Source organism: Ceratotherium simum, chromosome 6 (genome assembly GCF_057802395.1).
Source record: "Ceratotherium simum simum isolate JZ-2026a chromosome 6, ASM5780239v1, whole genome shotgun sequence".
In the NCBI taxonomy this organism is placed as follows: Eukaryota; Metazoa; Chordata; class Mammalia; order Perissodactyla; family Rhinocerotidae; genus Ceratotherium; species Ceratotherium simum.
The window spans coordinates 71667093-71684442 of NC_141905.1; the positions used below are offsets into that span (position 1 = coordinate 71667093).

The window sequence follows — 17350 nt, forward strand, 5'->3', positions numbered from 1 at the left end:
GGTTTAAGAGGAGATTCTTGGTCTGTGCAACTCTGGGATACAAGGTTCCATGGACTGCCATGGTGTTTTTTGGGTTTTGTTTTTATTTTTGTTTGGTTTGGTTTTCCTTTTATCTCTCCCTCTTTTTTGTTTTTGCTAACGCGTGTGCTCATCTTCCTCTATTTTGTATGTGGGATGCCACCACATGTGGCTTGATGAGTGATACGTAGGTCGGCACCTGGGATCCAAACCCATGAACCTTGGGCAACCAAATCAGAGTGTGCGAACTTACCCACTACACCACTGTGCCGGCCCCCCTTTTATCTCTTTTTTATTGAGGTAAAATTCACATAACATAAAATTAGCCATTTTAAAGTGTATCATCTCGTGTTATTCAGTACATTCACAATGTTATGCAACCATCGCTTCTATCTAGTTCCAAACATTTTCATCACCCAAAAGGAAACCCTGTACCCATTAAGTAGTCACTTCTCATTCCCTCCAGCCCTTTCTCTATGGATTTAGCTATTCTGGATATTTCACATAAGTAGAATCATACAATATATGACCTTTATTACTGTTCTTTCATTTAGCATCATGTTTTTGAGGTTTGCCATACTGTTTTACTATGGCATTTTCTGGTGTGTGTGTGCATGTCTGTGTGCGTGTTTATCATTCTTACCCTGTCAAAATTATTCCTCTTCATGTGTTCCCTGTCTTGGATAATGTCATTACCATCCAGGGAAGCCTGACAGTCAGCTTGCACCCACCCTCTTCTCTCACTCCTGTTGTCTGCTTATTCTCTAAGTTCTGTTGATTCCACATCTAAAATACCTCAAATCAGTTCTCACTGCTCCTGCCCCTTTTCAGACACCATTCATTCCCCAGCTAGTCTTTCTCAAGCACAGATTCATCTTGATCATGTCACTGCTCTGCTCAGTACTATTCAGTGGCTCCTCAGCACCTTCAGAACAGGATTCAAGCTCCTTACCATGCCATCCAAGGTTGGCCACCATCTGTTCCTCCGCTCCTCTGCCCTCATTCCCATCCCTACCTGATACACCACATCTATCTAACCACGTTAGACTGTTCCTGGGTCTCTGACGAAGGTGCACACTCACTCCTGCATGCCTTTATATGTCTTATTCTCTCTCCCTAAAATGTCTTTCCTCTCCCCTAACTGCAGGAATCTGTTCCTCCTTCACGATCTATTACATTTTACCTTCTCACTTTCTCTGATCCGCTAGTCAGAATGAATTCCTCCTTTCTCTCTAACCCCATGGCTTTTTATTTATCATAACTTGTCACAGCCAGTCTTTAATAAGGGTTCTTTGTAAATCTCTGTCCCTTCCCCGCTAAACTCTGATCTTCTTGAGGCCAGAAATCTTGCCTTATTCATTTGGTGATATCTCTAGCATCAACCGCTGTGTAGGTCCTCAATAAATATTTTGTTGAATGATTTGATTTTCTTCTCCAAAGAAAAAAGTATGGGCCTGGGCCTGTATGAAGCCCTAAGTCATGGAGAGAACCAGTCTGATGCAAAGTAACAAGGACTAACATTTAAAATAGTAATTATCTTGATCTTCTGTTGAATTTAAAGTTACCCACAATGGTTTACCAGTTACAATTAGCAGAAAATGCAACTTTGCTTTTTTCCCCCTCAGATTATGTTCTTCATTACAAATCTCAAGAGTTTCATATGTATGCACTTGCCAAAAATCTTCTTTTTGACAAATTGCACAGGAGGCATTTTGGAATTGTGTGATAGAGTTGATTGAATTTAGGCCAAGTTCTGTACCCTGATATCACTCAAAACAAAAATACAGATGTAGGGCTACTCAAAAATGTATCTATTTATTTTATACCAACCCTCCAAATTCATCTGTCTTTAAATATAATCTATTGGATTCTTTTAAAATTAAATGCCAAGTAAACAATGCAAACAAAACTATTTTGTTTGCTAAGAAGTAATTGAAAATCTGCAACTAATTACAAATTGGCAAGCTCTGAGCCTACAAATAGCTGAAACACGCTGCTGATGCATTGTTTACAGCTGGGTTCAAAACTGGTTTCCTTACACCAGCCATCCACAAGTTATTAATCAATACTTTGCCAAGTTCTCTACCTCACCTTCAAAAAATGGTAATAAACATTTAATTTTCAATATGGGCTTCATAAACAAAGCTGTTAAAAGCTAGAGGAGGAGGTGTAATTGGTTATAACACACAAAGCCTGTTCTTGAGTTATGTGAATTGGCTTTTCGTTTAAGTCCCCTGTTCTTCCTTGACTACTCAGAAATCCTGCAATTTAGTTGAAATTAATATTCTGTCAGTCTGATCACTGAGTCCCCTATGGCACTCCACTGATATATTACAAGACCTCCTTAATTGAAATTCTGGGGGAAAGCAACATATTCATGGACCACAGAGAGACAGAGATCAACGAATTTGATTTGCCATTGCTATAAGCAAGTAAAGTTGAATTTATAAATGACTCTATTCTGAGTGGTGAAGTTTAGATATATATCTGACCCTTCCATACCTCTCAGATTCTATCTCCTACTGTTCTTTCTCTCCAAACTGACCTACTTTCACTCTTGCTCAGTCTTTGCCCTTGCTGTTCTATTTTTCTTGAATGTTCTCCCTCTAGATCTTCACTTGGCTGGCTCCTCCTTTTCCTTCAGGTTCCAATTTAATGTGACTCCTCAAAAAGGCTTTCTCTGTCCCCCTTAGCTAATATCTTATACTTTATTCTCTATCTTCGTTTATTAACTTGATTATTGTGAGATGCCCCCACTGGATTGAAAGCTATGCAAGGACAGACACTGTGTCTTGTTCACTACTCCAGCCCTGGTCCATGGAATAGTGGCTGGCACATGGTAAGTTCTCAGTAAGTATTAGATGGATGGATGGATGGATGGACAGGGGGTAGATGAATGGATAGATGGATGGGTAGGTAGATGGATGAATGGATAGATTAAAGAGATGAATAAAGTTATGTTGGTTGGGACAAGCAGCACAGTTAAGACAGAAATTGAATGCTAGGAAGGGCATAACTAAAAACAGCTCCTTTGATAAGAAACCAAAGCCTGTTCTAAATTCCAAAGTTGGATACATCTCTCTAAACTGGGGCGCATTCAGAGGTGAGAGATGGTGAGAAGTACTACGTAATGAATTCTCTTCAACTTTCACAAAGGTTGTGAAAATGATTAGACCTGTCTCTGTGGCCTCAAAGACTTGATCCAGGACCAGTGGGTGGAAGTTACTGGAACACATATTGTGGCTTAAAATGTGAGAACTTGCTCAATGAGAGAGCTGCCCTGAATGGAAAATAAATAGTGAGGTGTTGTTGGTGGGAATATTTATACATACAGTGCCCGAATACTTGACAAGGATGCTTACCATAGGGGGTACAGGCATCAGAAGTGCTGTGGTTCTAGATGACTTGTCTGGTCCCTTCCCACCTTGAATCTCTATGATTCTATAATGATCAAAGGAGTTCTCTCAATAGTTAACAATTATTTTAAAAAGGAGAAATTCCAATGAGATGTGGATTATTCATTTTGTCCCGTAAGGACATAACTAAAAAATGATAAAGATGAACTGAAAGAAAATGTTCCAGCAAAATAATAGGGCTGAATTTTAAAAGTCTCTTCCTCATCTTCTGTTCCCTGGGATGCCTTAGACAGAGGCATGCAGTATTTTAGGTACATTGTGAGCAAGGAGCCTGCATTCCCAGGGGGGTGGAAGGGCCGGCATGCAAGGTCTCAATCCAGCTCTGTGATCTTAAGGCAAAGCCTCTATGTGTGAAACGCAGTGGTATCTCCAAAATAGAACAAGAGCAGCCCATCCATGCAAAGATGACTGACAAGGTCACTGAGACCTACAGTGATCTGGCAAATTAAAGCTGTCTGTGGCAGCCTTTCCTTTCGGGACATTCTTCTGGAAATCAAAAAAAAAAAAAATTATAAATTGATGATTTTCTGTTGCTGAGTCATTTTGCTTGCAGTTCTTTTTTTTTCCTATTTATCGTTGGTTCAATATCTGAGCCATAGAATTGATGCCTTCCAGTTAGTGGAGGGAGAGAGCCCAAGATGGAGATCTGCCCTCAGTAGGCAGCTCTGGACATGGATGTGTAGGCCGTCCTGCAAGTTCACAAATATTCAGAGATCAAGATTAATGTTCTGTCTGGTTAATGAGGTTTATTCACTGCACCACAATCCAGTTCTTTCCCTTGCCAGTCATTGGGCTGAATGGAATACTGAGAATGGAGTATGGGAAGGGAGTTTAGGTTCCTCACCTCGTTTCTAGCCAGTCTGACTCATTGTCTTACAGGGGAGGTCTCAGTTGGGCCTCATGTAAAGCTGAGTGGTCACTGGCAAAGCTCCCCTGATGTCCTCTTTCCTTGCGCCTCCTTTCATCTAGGTAGGTCTCACTCATCTTGCAAGGCCCAGCTTAAATGTTACCTCCTCTTTGGAGCTCTCCCAGGCCCTCAGGCAGAGTGACCATTCTTTCCTCTGTGCCTCCTCAGTCTCCTCTAGCACACATTTATCAGTTCACGTTATAAGTTATTCTGTACAGACTTGGCTGTCCTCTGAGGCTGTGAGATTCTTGAGGGCAGGGATTGTGTTCCCTTTGTCTTTATATCTCCAGGATTCAGCACAGTTCCTGGCACATGATAGATTCTCCATGAATGCCTGATGAATTGCAAAAAAAATAACTAGACACCTGAAATATTAAAGGAATTACTATTTATTGGATGAAGAGTAATCAAGACATGAGATTCGATGTGAAACTAATCTTGTCTCTCCAATCCTGATTAAACAGTGACAATTTCTTCCTCTCATGAGTCGTCTGGATCTTAATGGTTATTTTCTTACAAGGTTGTTGAGTTTACAAGATGACAGGACTGTGTTTACCTTGGACTTGGGGCTGTCCTCTACTAAGAAGCTTTCAGCAGAGCCCGGGAGTCAGGTTATGGCATTGTGGGCAAAATGCCAGTGGGGAAAGCCTGGGGAAAAAGCCCTCCTGGATAAGAAACACTTTATCATCCGGCCCCTGAGTCTTATAGAATTAAGCAGCGACCTAGCCGAATTATCCCACAGTGAGGCCTCAACGCGTTCCAAAGCCTGAACTTGCTCTGAATGGGCTCAGGATTCCCAATAATGCGTGCAGCCCCTCAGGGTCAGGGGCCACCTTACTGCCAGTCAGTCAAGGCAGGTGGAATGTTGCACAGCTGCAACTCTGGTTGCATTTCCCAACACCTCCCTATCCCACGATGATCAGTCATTGGCGTGCTATTTTTGCCACCTTGTCATTCTTGTCTGGGGTCTCAATGGCTGTGCATGTGGAGAGCCTGTCCCCAGTCCTTTTTTCTCAGGACAAGCTCAACTTCACTTCCTCCGGCCTTATCAAACCCTTTGTTTCCAAAATTGTTACTCAGCCACTTGGGCAGTTGAACTCAACTCAACTCCTCCCTCCTTCCATCCTCCCAGCTGAAAGTAACAAGAAAAACAATTGACCATGGTAAGGATGTCCATCTTCCCATTCTCCCCAGTCTACCATGACTTAGAGGGGTCAGGCTGTAGAATGTTGTCAGCTGCATTTCGTACTGCTGGCGATGCTTAGAGCCCAGCTTAAAGAAACATATGGCCCCAGATTCTTTAATGCTACAGATACGGGACTTTCCCATGTTAAGAGACTTAACAGATGAAATATGGTTTTCTGAACCTCTTTTCATTTACCGTCAAAATAACAAGTGATGTCTTTCAACAAGAGACGCTCTTTTTACTTAGCTATTCAACGAAGAATGTGCTGTTGTCTTTGCTGTAGATTTTTATTTTATTTGTAAATTGTGCGTGCTGCAAGCTACGGAATACTGAAAAGCCATACACCCTGGCTTGTTAGCTGACACACAGTATGTGTGATTACAAATTGTTTGAATAACAGTGGACTATTGAACTGCCATCCAGATGTGTGTGGAGTTAACTGTGGGAATGTCCACAAAGGAGGATTATCTTTCTTGTTGCTGGGTCCAAGCCCCCCAGAAAGTGAAAACAAAAGCATGGAAACTACTCAAGTAGAACAGTAGCTACAAATGACTCTTCAGAAGCAAAGTTAATCATTTTTTAAAATTACACATTGCAATTAAGACTGAGTTTATTCTCCTAAAGTAAATCATGCAAAGAAAATGCCAAACAACAACAAAAGAAGTTGCAGCTTTGAATGGCTTTTGGGAATGTTTTAATCATTTTATGTTTTTAAATGACTAGAAATTCAGAACATTGTAGAGTCAAGATAAAACCCTGACCATCCCAAGTCTCTGGCTATCTTCTTGTGTACTTTGTCCGTGTTGCCTACACTTCCTTCCACCTGTCTGCTATACAGGATATACAACCGTAGAATGGTTAGCATTCATAGTACTGGTCATTCTATCCTCTGTGAACATTTTCTTTAAAAGATATTTGAACCACAGTGAGATACCACTTCACACCCTCTAGGATGGCTAAAATAAAAAAGCCAGACAGTAACAAGGATTGTGGAGACATCAGAACCCTCATACACCACTTATGAGAATGTAAAATGGTGCAGCCACTTTAGAAAACAGTTTAGCAGTTCTTTAAAATATTAGACACGGGGGGCCAGCCCAGTGGCTTAGTGGTTAAGTTCACGCACTCTGCTTTGGCAGCCCAGGGTTCGTGGGTTCAGATCTCGGATGTGGACCTACGCACCGCTCATCAAGCTGTGCTGTGGTGGCGTCCCATATACAAAATGAAGGAAGATTGGCACAGATGTTACCTCAGGAACAGTCTCCCTCAAGCAAAAAGAGGAAGATTGGCAACAGATGTTAGCTCAGGGCCAATCTTCCTCACAAAAAAAAGAAGAAAAGAAACTTAAAAAAAATTTTAAATAAAATATTAGACATGAGCTGCCATATGACCCAGAGTTTCCACTCCTGGATATATATAACCAAGAGAAATGAAAATATACATTCACACAAAAACTTGTACGTGAATATTCAGAGCAGCGTAATTCATAATAGTAAAAAAGTAGAAACAACCCAAAAGTCCATCAACTGATGAATGAATAAATAAAATGCATTATATTATTCAGCCATAAAAAGGCATGAAGTACTAATACAACCTGGATGAACCTTGAAAACATGCTAAGTGAAAGAAGCCAGACGTGAAAGACCACGTGTTGTATCAATCCATTTGTATGCAATGTCCAGAATGGGCATTTCTATACAGACCAGAAGTAGATTAGTGGTTGCCTAGGGCTGGAGGGGGTTGAAGGGAAATGGAGAGGACTGCTAATGGGTTTGAGTTTTCTTTTTGGAGTGATGAAAATTTTCCAAAATTGTGATGATGATTGTACAACTTGGTGAATATACTAAAAACCATTGAATTTTATGCTTTAAATGGGTAAATTCCCTAGTATATGATTTATACCTCCATAAAGCTGTTTCAAAATGAAGGCAAAATAAAGATATTTTCAGGTAAAATTTTTTAAAGGTATTTGAAGGTGATTTTTTTGTGGAAAATCATGCCTCAAATTAGGATATTTTCAAAAATCACGTATCTGAACTGTTTTGGCAGCATGAGAAAGAAGGGGAAATGGTTTTAAATTTAGTAGCTTATATCCCTTTTTTTTTCCCTCTAGAATGAAAGATCTGTTACTTGTTCAACAGTGTCAACGCTTTCTATCTCTAGTTGGAATCTATAGCAGTAAGTTGGCACCCAGCCATCAAATACCTAGATTTACCTTTATGCGATAAAACTCCCTTTAGCAATGTATATTGAAATATATTATTTTGAACCTATTTTAAATTTTGTAGCAAGCAAGTCAAAAAACTTTTTTAAATCATGAAACATCAACCAAGTCGGAGGAAACAAAGAAACGAATAGGAAATCCTCTCTAGATTCTGTTTGCACTCCATTTTCTATAGTTTAATCTAAAGAAAAATGTGGAATTTCCTGCAGAGTGATTAATAGGCCAGTGTGGTGACATACAGGAACTCTGAGCTTGACCTTGCAGGTAAAGGCTAACTGGTATGTTAAGTTGATTACACAGTTTCCTCTAAATAAGTTGACAAGTGGTTTGCACAGTTGCCTTGACTTTTGCCCTTATAAATGCACACTTATGAATGACTTTTTCAGCTAAAGCAATCCTTATTTTAGATATGACATGTGTTAAGTAAACAGCCTGATAGGGGAACCCTGGCTTCCTAGCCTTCATAGCCAGGTCACATTATCCGTGTTGTGAGGGGCAAGAGTTTGGGGAGCCTGAACTCAGCTTTGAGATGTGACTGTATTCATAGGGCATAGGAAGCTCATTCGTAGGGCACAAGAGACTATTTTCCTTCTTCCAATATGGTGAAGTAGATTGGTGGATTTGAGAAGATGATTCCACAAATGGCTTGAGAAATTCCAGGAGTAGAGGCTTTTAAATTGTTTGCAGTAAATAACGAGTAGGCTTACTTCTGGTGTTTTGTACAGATCTCCTTTCAGGATATCAAGTCTGTAAGAAAATACAGCCTCTGGTATGTTTTCAAAAATATGGAGAAAAGGTTTCTAGTCAGCATTTCTGTTCTATGATCATTTTCACAGGAAGAAAATGTAGTCCTTTTATAGTCTAGAGAATATAGTTTATTGAGATATTTTTGTTTACAAATGTACTACTTCCTTCTGTTTAGGGGAATGTTACAAAAAGCTGTTATAAATGAACAGGAAATGTAGTTTCAGATGACAGATCAGAATGCTGCTTAGGAAAATAACTGTTTATTTGTAGATTAGTAAGTCAAGCACCGCTGTTGAACCTAATATATCCTGATTTGATAAGCGAAAAGAGCTTTGCTAACATTGTTGATTTAGCTGAGATCTATTCGTGTGTGTGTGTCTCTTCCTGAATGAGTTAAACATTTGGAAAATGAATTGATTTTTACTTGTATATACAAAGATAATACCATTTATGCTTTCCAGGTCTAGAATATGACAAGCCTTGAGCTCATCTGGAAAACAGAACATTATTAAGACACAAAGGTTAAATTTACCATCCCACCATCAAATCTATGAACGTTCCTCTGAAACAGTGTACAGACCCATTATAAATCATCTTCGTCCACATTAACTCTTACATAAGATGAAGCTCGTCAGCCTGAAAATGTTTACTACTCGCCAGAGATGACTCACTCAGTATTCTTTTTATTTGTTTTGTTATTTCACTCAGTCGTCTGTGGTATTTGTAACAAAAGGATTCCATCCACTTTCTGGCCGGCTTGTGCTTGGGCAAGGAGTGGAGCCAATCTGTTCTGCAGTGTGCCTTTTCACTGCAAGTTGTCGATACTCGGTAACCATTAACTATTAACAACAACATCCTGGGCTCATGTTTCTGAGCCATTTCACTTCCTCCCCAGCTTGCCAGCACCCTGTTAGTCATACTCATGAGGCAGGGGGAGATTTTTCACACCCATCCCTCTCTGCTTGTGGAAAGTGAGGATCTCTTGAGGTTTGGCTTTAAACTCTGCATGGCAAAAGTTTCATGAACTTCTTACCACAGAGGAACAGAGAAGTTTCTGCTGCCTCTCAATTTTCTCTCTCAAGAGAGTACTCTCGTAAAAGAAAAAATAATACTTCTGTTGTATACATTTTTAATCAAATATTTCAGAAATAAAAAATATAGGACATAATATAATGAACACCCTCCTTCCCAGCACAAGCTTAAGAATTAATATTTTACAAATACAAGTGAAGCCGCTGTTCAACCTCAGAAGGTTATAAGACCAAGTTTACAGCACCTTGAAGAAATCCAGATAAAATATTGGGACCTGCCCTGTGAGGGGAAAGGGAGATGACGCTTATAGAGGGAGAGTGCAGTTTTCCGTTGTTGGTTTGATTTTTTTTATGTTCCAAATATTTGAACCGTAAGAAATTTTGATATTCAGTTCTTTTTGATCTTCAAAAGTGACAGTTTTATATGGTCCACCTCATAGCAGAGAGACAAATGTCCACTGCACATTACAGAGGAAATCAAAATCAAGCTCACATTTTCTCTTGTCTAGACTATTAGCTTAGCCTCAGAACTGGCTTCCCTGCCTCAGTTCTCAGCCCCTTCCAATTCAACTTCTGCTCTCTTCCACAAGCATATATGTATAGGGTCAAGCTCTTACTACAAGCCACCTGTGTTACAGAGGCTGCCATTTTACTTAACTCATCTCATTCATCCTCACAAGAAACTATGAGCTATCCAAGGGCAGACCCAAGTTTTGTGGGATCAGAAGCTTATACAGTTTGGGGAAACCTTGCTGAGGAGAGGTTGAATTCAAAATTAGTTATGAAAGTTAATGTTTGTTTAGGTCAAGAAAAGGAAGTACAACAAAATTTTAAAAACAGGCAGATACTGCAAACCACAAAGTCAAGAAAAATCACATAATTTTATTAATTAACTGCTTGACACATTAATAATACTTTTTCCTTTATTTTTGGCAACATATTCCTTGGTCATTTCTTCATATAATAATTATTTCATGATACCATTTTCTATGGAAAGAATAGAAAGATACTTCAATCTTTCCTCTAACATGGTTGAGCAAAACTCGTTTTTTATTATTGAGAGTATTTAGAAAAGTTTTTTTTTTTGCTTCATAGTTCAATATCAGTAATATCATATAAGTTTTTAAGATTGTTGTCAAATGAAAACATTTCTCACTTTTTTTCCCCAAATATGAGCTATAAGATTTGGATTTTTTTTTTTTTTTCCATAGACTAGCTTATGGCTTCATACATTTTTTTCTCTACCTCCTACATACCTCCAGGGCCAGGTGCTCTAAGATATGTTCATATCACCGTATGACCTCTGGCCCTGCTCCTTGATGTCCCAGCACTAAATGAGTTGGCCATTTCCAACCCAGGGCAGCTAGCAATAATTTAACCAAACACGGAAATGACTGTGAAACATGTAAACATATCCCACTACATCCAAAGTAAATTATCCTTAACTCAACTTTCTCTTAGCTAGATCCCAAAAATGCCTACGGCCACTCCAACGCTACCCAACACAAGAGAGTCAGAGTAGCAAAAGACGGTAGTCCTGATGGATTGCAGTTAATATATCTTATTTTTACAAATTGCACAAGATATTTGACCAAGGGAACATATTTTTAGGGCCTTGGAAGGGGCCCTAACAAGTGAGGGACTGACCCTGAAGGCTTAAGGGAGCTAAGAAGCTGCATTCACTTTATAGGAAACTTGCTCAAGGTCACTCTGATCGCAAGTGATAGAGCTAGAATTTGAACCCAGTCTTTAGAGGTTAAGCTCTTATCTATTAAGTTAGGTTAATTCACATTTTATTTTACAAAACCTTTCTCTTTCGTATCCCAGCTTAGCGCTCAGCATATAGCCATTGGTCAATATTTGCTACACAAAAAATGGCCATCCAGATGTCAAAACAGGTATGCTATATTCCTAGTCACCCTTGGGCCAACTGCTTTTAAGACTTTGGAAGTTAACTTCTGTTTGAAATAAATTTTATCCTGATATAAAATTTCAGATAACTCTGTATTAAACAAAACTCACTCTCTCTACTCCAACCATGTTCTATAAATCCTGTTGCTCCCCTTCCAGCTGGGAATATTTCTCAGTCCGCCCCAAGGGTTGATAAATATAGTACAATCCTCTTACATTTATTCTGGTGTCCTAAAAGCCATAGGTCAGAAATGGTGGGACAGTCCTAATTAGAAGGGGGACAGCCAGCAGGGGCCCTGCTCTCAATGCGCTGGCACCTGCAGAAGAAAGGCTCTCTCCGATAAACCCCCAGTGTCTATAGCCCTTGGTTGTGCACATGGGCGGAACTCTCTCTCACAGAATAAGTGTTTGCCAAATGAGGGGGTGAAGTATCTTGCAAGTCCACTTGTTCCAGAAGAAAGACAGGATAAGGGAAGTGGCAGAAACAGTGATAGGAAAGAAGTTTTTCACACTAACAAGTGTGAACTGATAAGCCTGACCCGTAAGGCAAATGTTGAGGATCCTAAGTACACCTCTCAGGCCAAAATTAGCTGAGCAAATTTGATTTGGCTTTCCATTTTATAATGGAAAAAAATTCCCAGGGAGAAAGAAAACTCAGAATTTATTGCTGTCGTGAATGACAGATTTGACTGCTTATCTGCTAGATTCTCCTACTAAATAAGTCAATGGAATCACTTTCTAATATGCCTGAAATATAAGGTATGATGTGAATAAAATATAGTAAAAATAATATTTTAGTCCTTTCTATAATCCAGTCCCTGGGCTGAGCGTGTTTACATTGCTTATTGCATTTAATCCTCACAAGAACCCTATGAGGCTGTTTCAATTTACAGATGAAGAAAATGAGGCTCAGAGAGATTCAGTCACTTACCCAGCCCAGCCACACAGCCAACAAGTGGTGGAGGCCAGATTTGAACCAAGGCAGCCAGACTTGGAGCCTGCACACTGATCTACTCTGTTATACACGGAGAGGTGCACATGCATCCTGTTCCTGTCTCTCTGCTCGGGACTCACCTCTCCGAACAGTTCCCATAAAAGCGGGAGTGCTTTGAGAAACTCCCCGAATGTTACTCTATAAATTATGTAAAGCAAACAAGGGCTATTTTTATCATCTGCCACCGGTACCCTTATTATCTAATTTTATTCTCTTAGGGTACCTAGAATAAAACACAAGAGTATTGGTAAGGAGGCAAAATAAATATTTATTGATCGCTGAAAGCCATGATACATGCTTGATTCTTCTCCACCCCTGCTTGGAGGCCTGAGCTGTGCAAAAGGAAGCCCTTAACGAGGATTAAGGAGAGTATGGCTGCTTCCTTCTGGCAAACTCAGGTTGCTCTGACGTGCTGAGGTCATGCTGCTGCCTCCTTAGCAGCTGAGACAGGGTTCCCTGTGTGTTACCTATTTATACCTAAAAACTCCACCAGGAAGTTTTTGAAAAGTTCTCAGGAGGGGCAGCCATAGTCACATGGCCTAGATGTAGACCACGGTAGCAATCCAATGCCGGGACCAAGGGTCCTGGGGGGAAGCACTGGGGCTCGCGTACTCTACACATTGGAGTAGAAGTGATGGGCCAAGGCCAAGGTGACGAGAGGGAACCTCAGGAGAATATGTGCTCCAACCCCTCATTTCATAAAAGGAAAGACTGAGGCCCAGGGAGAAGAAGTGACCTACTACAGGTCACTCAGCTAGTGGTGCTGGAACCAGCACTAGGATTCGTGCTAAACGCTCCTTCTACCTTAGGCTCTGACACGCCCGCCTCAGGGCAGCCTCACCCAAGCAGACAGGTACCTTCCACAGTACATCCTAAATACTTCATGTCAGTTTAGTCATCCAGTGATCCAGTTTGGGATTGCATTTGAGAATTGTTTGAGAAGACTGACTACCAAGAGAGGCTATGCCGTTTTTTCTCAAATGGTTAGATTCCCAGTGTATAGCAATAAAAGAGCTATTTAAATAAGCTCTCTATTTTATCCCTACAGTTGGTGACTCACCGACACTGATACATGTTATCATAGTCCCTGAGCCAATCAGGTTTTCTCCAGACTTATATTCCTCAGCCGAGATGCAGAGAGATTGCCCAACAAGTTACTTATTACTTGTTCTGAAAGCAAGAAGTGCCCTGGATGACTGTACACACATATGAGTATTTCACACAATGACACTTGTTACTCTTTGTCTCTTTGAGGTACCTTGTTTAAGTAAATATACTTGGAAAGAATTGGGAAAAATCAAACTATTGTTCACATCAATCCATCTTTGCCAATAAAATATTTTTTAGAAAATACTTATCTTATATGCTTTAAATCTATTCTTTTCAATACCTTGGAGCAATAGATTTAGCTCATTCAAATTATGGAAACATCCACCGTATAACCTAATTAGCAAACCAGGCTTCACTGTCAAACAAGCAACCAAAGTGGACTCATTTTCTGATAGAACAAGTCTGACTTCATTTTTTCAATTTAAATGTGTTAGTACATGTCCCTAGGGCAACTGAGTCCCTTCTGAATTCTAAATCTAAGGTAGGTGGGAAGATAGTAGGGAGGGCTTGGTAGATGTATAGAGCAGAGAGCATCAGTCCTCTTTGTGAATTTGTCACATAGGGGACATAAGGTGCTGCCCCCATCACTGCATCTTCCTGACACTCTCTGCTTTGTCCGCACAAGATCTCAGGAAAGCTGGATTCTTTGCAAATAAGTTAGGAGATGAAAGAGGCGAAGTCATTATACTTTCAATGGACAAACATTGTCAAAACTTGCAGCACTCCACTCTACGGTATATCTGAATTCAGACCACCCCAACACAGGCCGAACACCATGCTGCACCCTTAACAGGAATGTGTGTAAAGCAGGGAGAAACGCAAAGCTCCAGCTTGGATCTGTGGTCCTTGATTTAAGGGGTAGCTACTTATAGCAACAGTTCCTATTGCCTCTTGTCTCTTTATTTGGCACTATGGAGGCTTTTACAGCCCAGGGCAGTGCAACTAAGTGAGTGGGAGAAGGCAGTTGGGGAAGGACAGTAGTGCAAGGGCTGCAGGCATGATGCTTGGATCACAGGCATGTTCTCAAAAGACTGGTGTTAGCAAATAATACATGTGGAAGCTAGGGATCTGGAAGTTGATTCTCTTCAGTTTAGCTATACTTCGGTTTGAAGACTTTGAGAGAAATCCTTACAGGTACTAACAAAAGGCCATGTACCAGGATGTTCGTTGCAACATTGGAATAGCAGAAATTTAGAAGCAACGTAAATATTCATCAATGGGGGGAGGGTCAACACAATCGAATACTATACAGCAGTTAAAATAAATGAATCACACACGTGTACACACATACGCATCTCGGAACTATTATGTTGAGTCAAAAGATAATTTTCAACGTGCTGCTTATAGACTACTATGTTAAAAAGTAGCACACGTGTTTATAGACGCATAAATATGTAGTAAAAGTATAAAAACATGAGCAGAAGCATAACCTACTGGGGAAGGAATGTCAGCTGTATTTGTAACATTTTATCTTTTCAAAAGAGCAGCTCAGCCTTCCATGCTATTACATTGATTATTGTATTTCAAGACGAAACAAAGAGACTGATTTTTAAATATATGTACTGTGCAACTGGCCAATGGGAGAAAGGGCTTTAGAGTTTCAACTCAGGCTTTTGTGGGAGAAGAAACGAAGTGAGCTGACCTTGCACCGAGGCCACTCCAGCAGCCCAAGTACAGGTTCAAGAGAATTCCATCTTGGAGGGGGCTGAGTCTGGTTAAACTGCTTATCCCGAAGTCATCCCTGATTTTTGTTTTTAATGAAATTTGACAAATAAAGTGTGTGCGTGAAGGCTCCTGTAGAATGGCCTTAATTTGTGCTCAGGAATGCATAATTTTATCAGGGTCTCTGTAATTAGATAATGTGCAATAGAATAAAAAGCAAATACTGCTTGTTCCATGGCAACAGCGGCCTTCAGTACCTCACTATCTTTGAGATAACGAAGGTTTCCATAGACACACGTATCACATGGGGTTTTTTAAGTAGACATCCAAGAAGAAAAAGAAAGTTTCCCAACTGGTTTTCCCCTATTTTTCAGGGTGAGCGTATGAACATGTGCTTTGTTGTCTTCTTTTTCTATTGTCTCCTAGATTTGGGTTGTTTTTCTCCCTCCTCTATCTGTCTGAACTGGAAATGTGGATACTGAAGGTTTCCTAGTCCTACAGAAAAATGTCAGTGTCTGGTATAAAGTGCCTATCTTTTGAGAGGAGAGGAAAGCATTAAGATTGTGGTCACGTTTTGCATAAGGATTGAGGGAAGGTTTGCTGGGAATGTGGTCTGTGTTTTAGCACAGAGAGCGCTGATGTGCCAGGGCATGGACTAGAAAGCAAGCTTCTAAAATGCAGGGAGTGGCCTCACTCACCTCTGTGACCCCAGCATTTAGCATTGCAGGCACACAGTAGGTGCTCAATAATTAACTCCCTGTTGGTTAGCAAATCATGTAGAGGGAGGACAGCAAAGTTCAATAATCACTAAGAAAAGACCCTGCAAGGTGCACCTTTGCTTCCAGATCACAGGTCATCTATGCCTGTGGAGCAGGTGGGTCACAGAAATGGGCAGGGGTGAGGCTGGCCAGATGTGACACAAGACGAAGAGGAGGGCCTTGGGTGAACCAAGGTGTGCATGGCCTATCTTAAAGCATTCAATCCAAGCTTTTTTCAAACACCAGCTAAGCCAAACAAAAAACACTAATTTGCATTTCTGCCTAAGCTCTGAGGAAAGCTAATTCCAGTACTGTGTTGTTGTGTTGGCCAAATCCCAAGTAGGTTAAGGACCATTTCTACCAAGAGCCAGTTTTAAACAGGTAACTATGCAGGGGCCTTGCTCCTTACTAAATAGTAAGACTTTGGGCCAGGCCAGCTCTGTGCAGGACCAGTCCTGGAAACACCAGTCTCTCTTTTTCTTATAAGCATTGGTATCTGGTTGAAATCCATTTGTAATGTTCACCAAGGGCAGCCTAGAAAGGGAGAAGAATACCCAGCAAAGTAGCCTGCACCTTAAGAGGAAGGGTCAGTGAAAGACAAGAGAAGCAAGCCCATGGGTTTGTGGTCTGCTGACACACATGTGACCTTCAAATCATTGTTTTAAATACCAGCTTGTGAACCACTGCCTTCTGTCCAAGCTGCTGCCTCCCTGGGGGGATCTCCTAGAGTCTGATTAACTGCACCCCCCAAAAAAGCCTGATGGTTGTACATAAACATTTCTGGTACAGATCCTCTTGGCCACAAGATTTTTGCTTTAAGAACTATCAGCCCAAGTACCTCCTGTTGGAACACATGGCCTTGAATATTTGTAAATGTTCCTCCCAAGATACACCTAGGCTGAATTCTGGCAACTATTTCTTTTATCTTATTCATTTCATTAATTGCATTTAATAGTATGATTGGAATTCTTAGGGCAAAGCCTTTTGCAATTTTATTAGCATTAAGCAATTTTATATGTGGCAGTGAAGTGTGCACCTTGGGAGAATGTTAAAAACATTTTAAGAGATGAAGAGAGATATTGAGAGGGGCAGAGGAACACATTAATTATCCCTGTGAATCCTATAAGTGTCTTTGTAGAAGCATAGAAATCATACCATTCCTTGGATTTACAGAGCTTTCCCTTCTAAATTACTTAAGAGGCAGTTAGAGATGTTGTCTTATCTTCATATGATCCTGAGAGATAGGGAGGAGCAATTGTAAAACAAACTGTTCAGACCCTGTTAGGCATCGTGGAGAGCATTTAAGACATCATTTAAAATATTGTCCATTTCTCCTACAATTTATAGTCTTATTGGAGGCAATTATAGTCACCTTTGTAAATAGGA

At 40.4% G+C, this 17350-nt stretch overlaps 1 protein-coding gene across 6 annotated transcripts in view; it reads left to right on the top strand.

Annotated features, from left to right (window-relative positions):
* Positions 1-17350, top strand: part of VTI1A (vesicle transport through interaction with t-SNAREs 1A) — a 351973-nt gene that overhangs the window by 269098 nt on the left and 65525 nt on the right. Inside the window, exon 9 of one of the 6 annotated variants that reach the window (XM_087432590.1) lies at positions 8960-9549. The exons of the other annotated variants lie outside the window; for them this stretch is intronic. Within the exon in view, the coding sequence (XP_087288716.1) occupies positions 8960-8972 (13 nt within the window). The 3' untranslated portion in view covers positions 8973-9549. Of the gene's footprint in view, positions 1-8959; positions 9550-17350 lie in introns of those variants that run through there. 6 annotated transcript variants of the gene reach the window in all.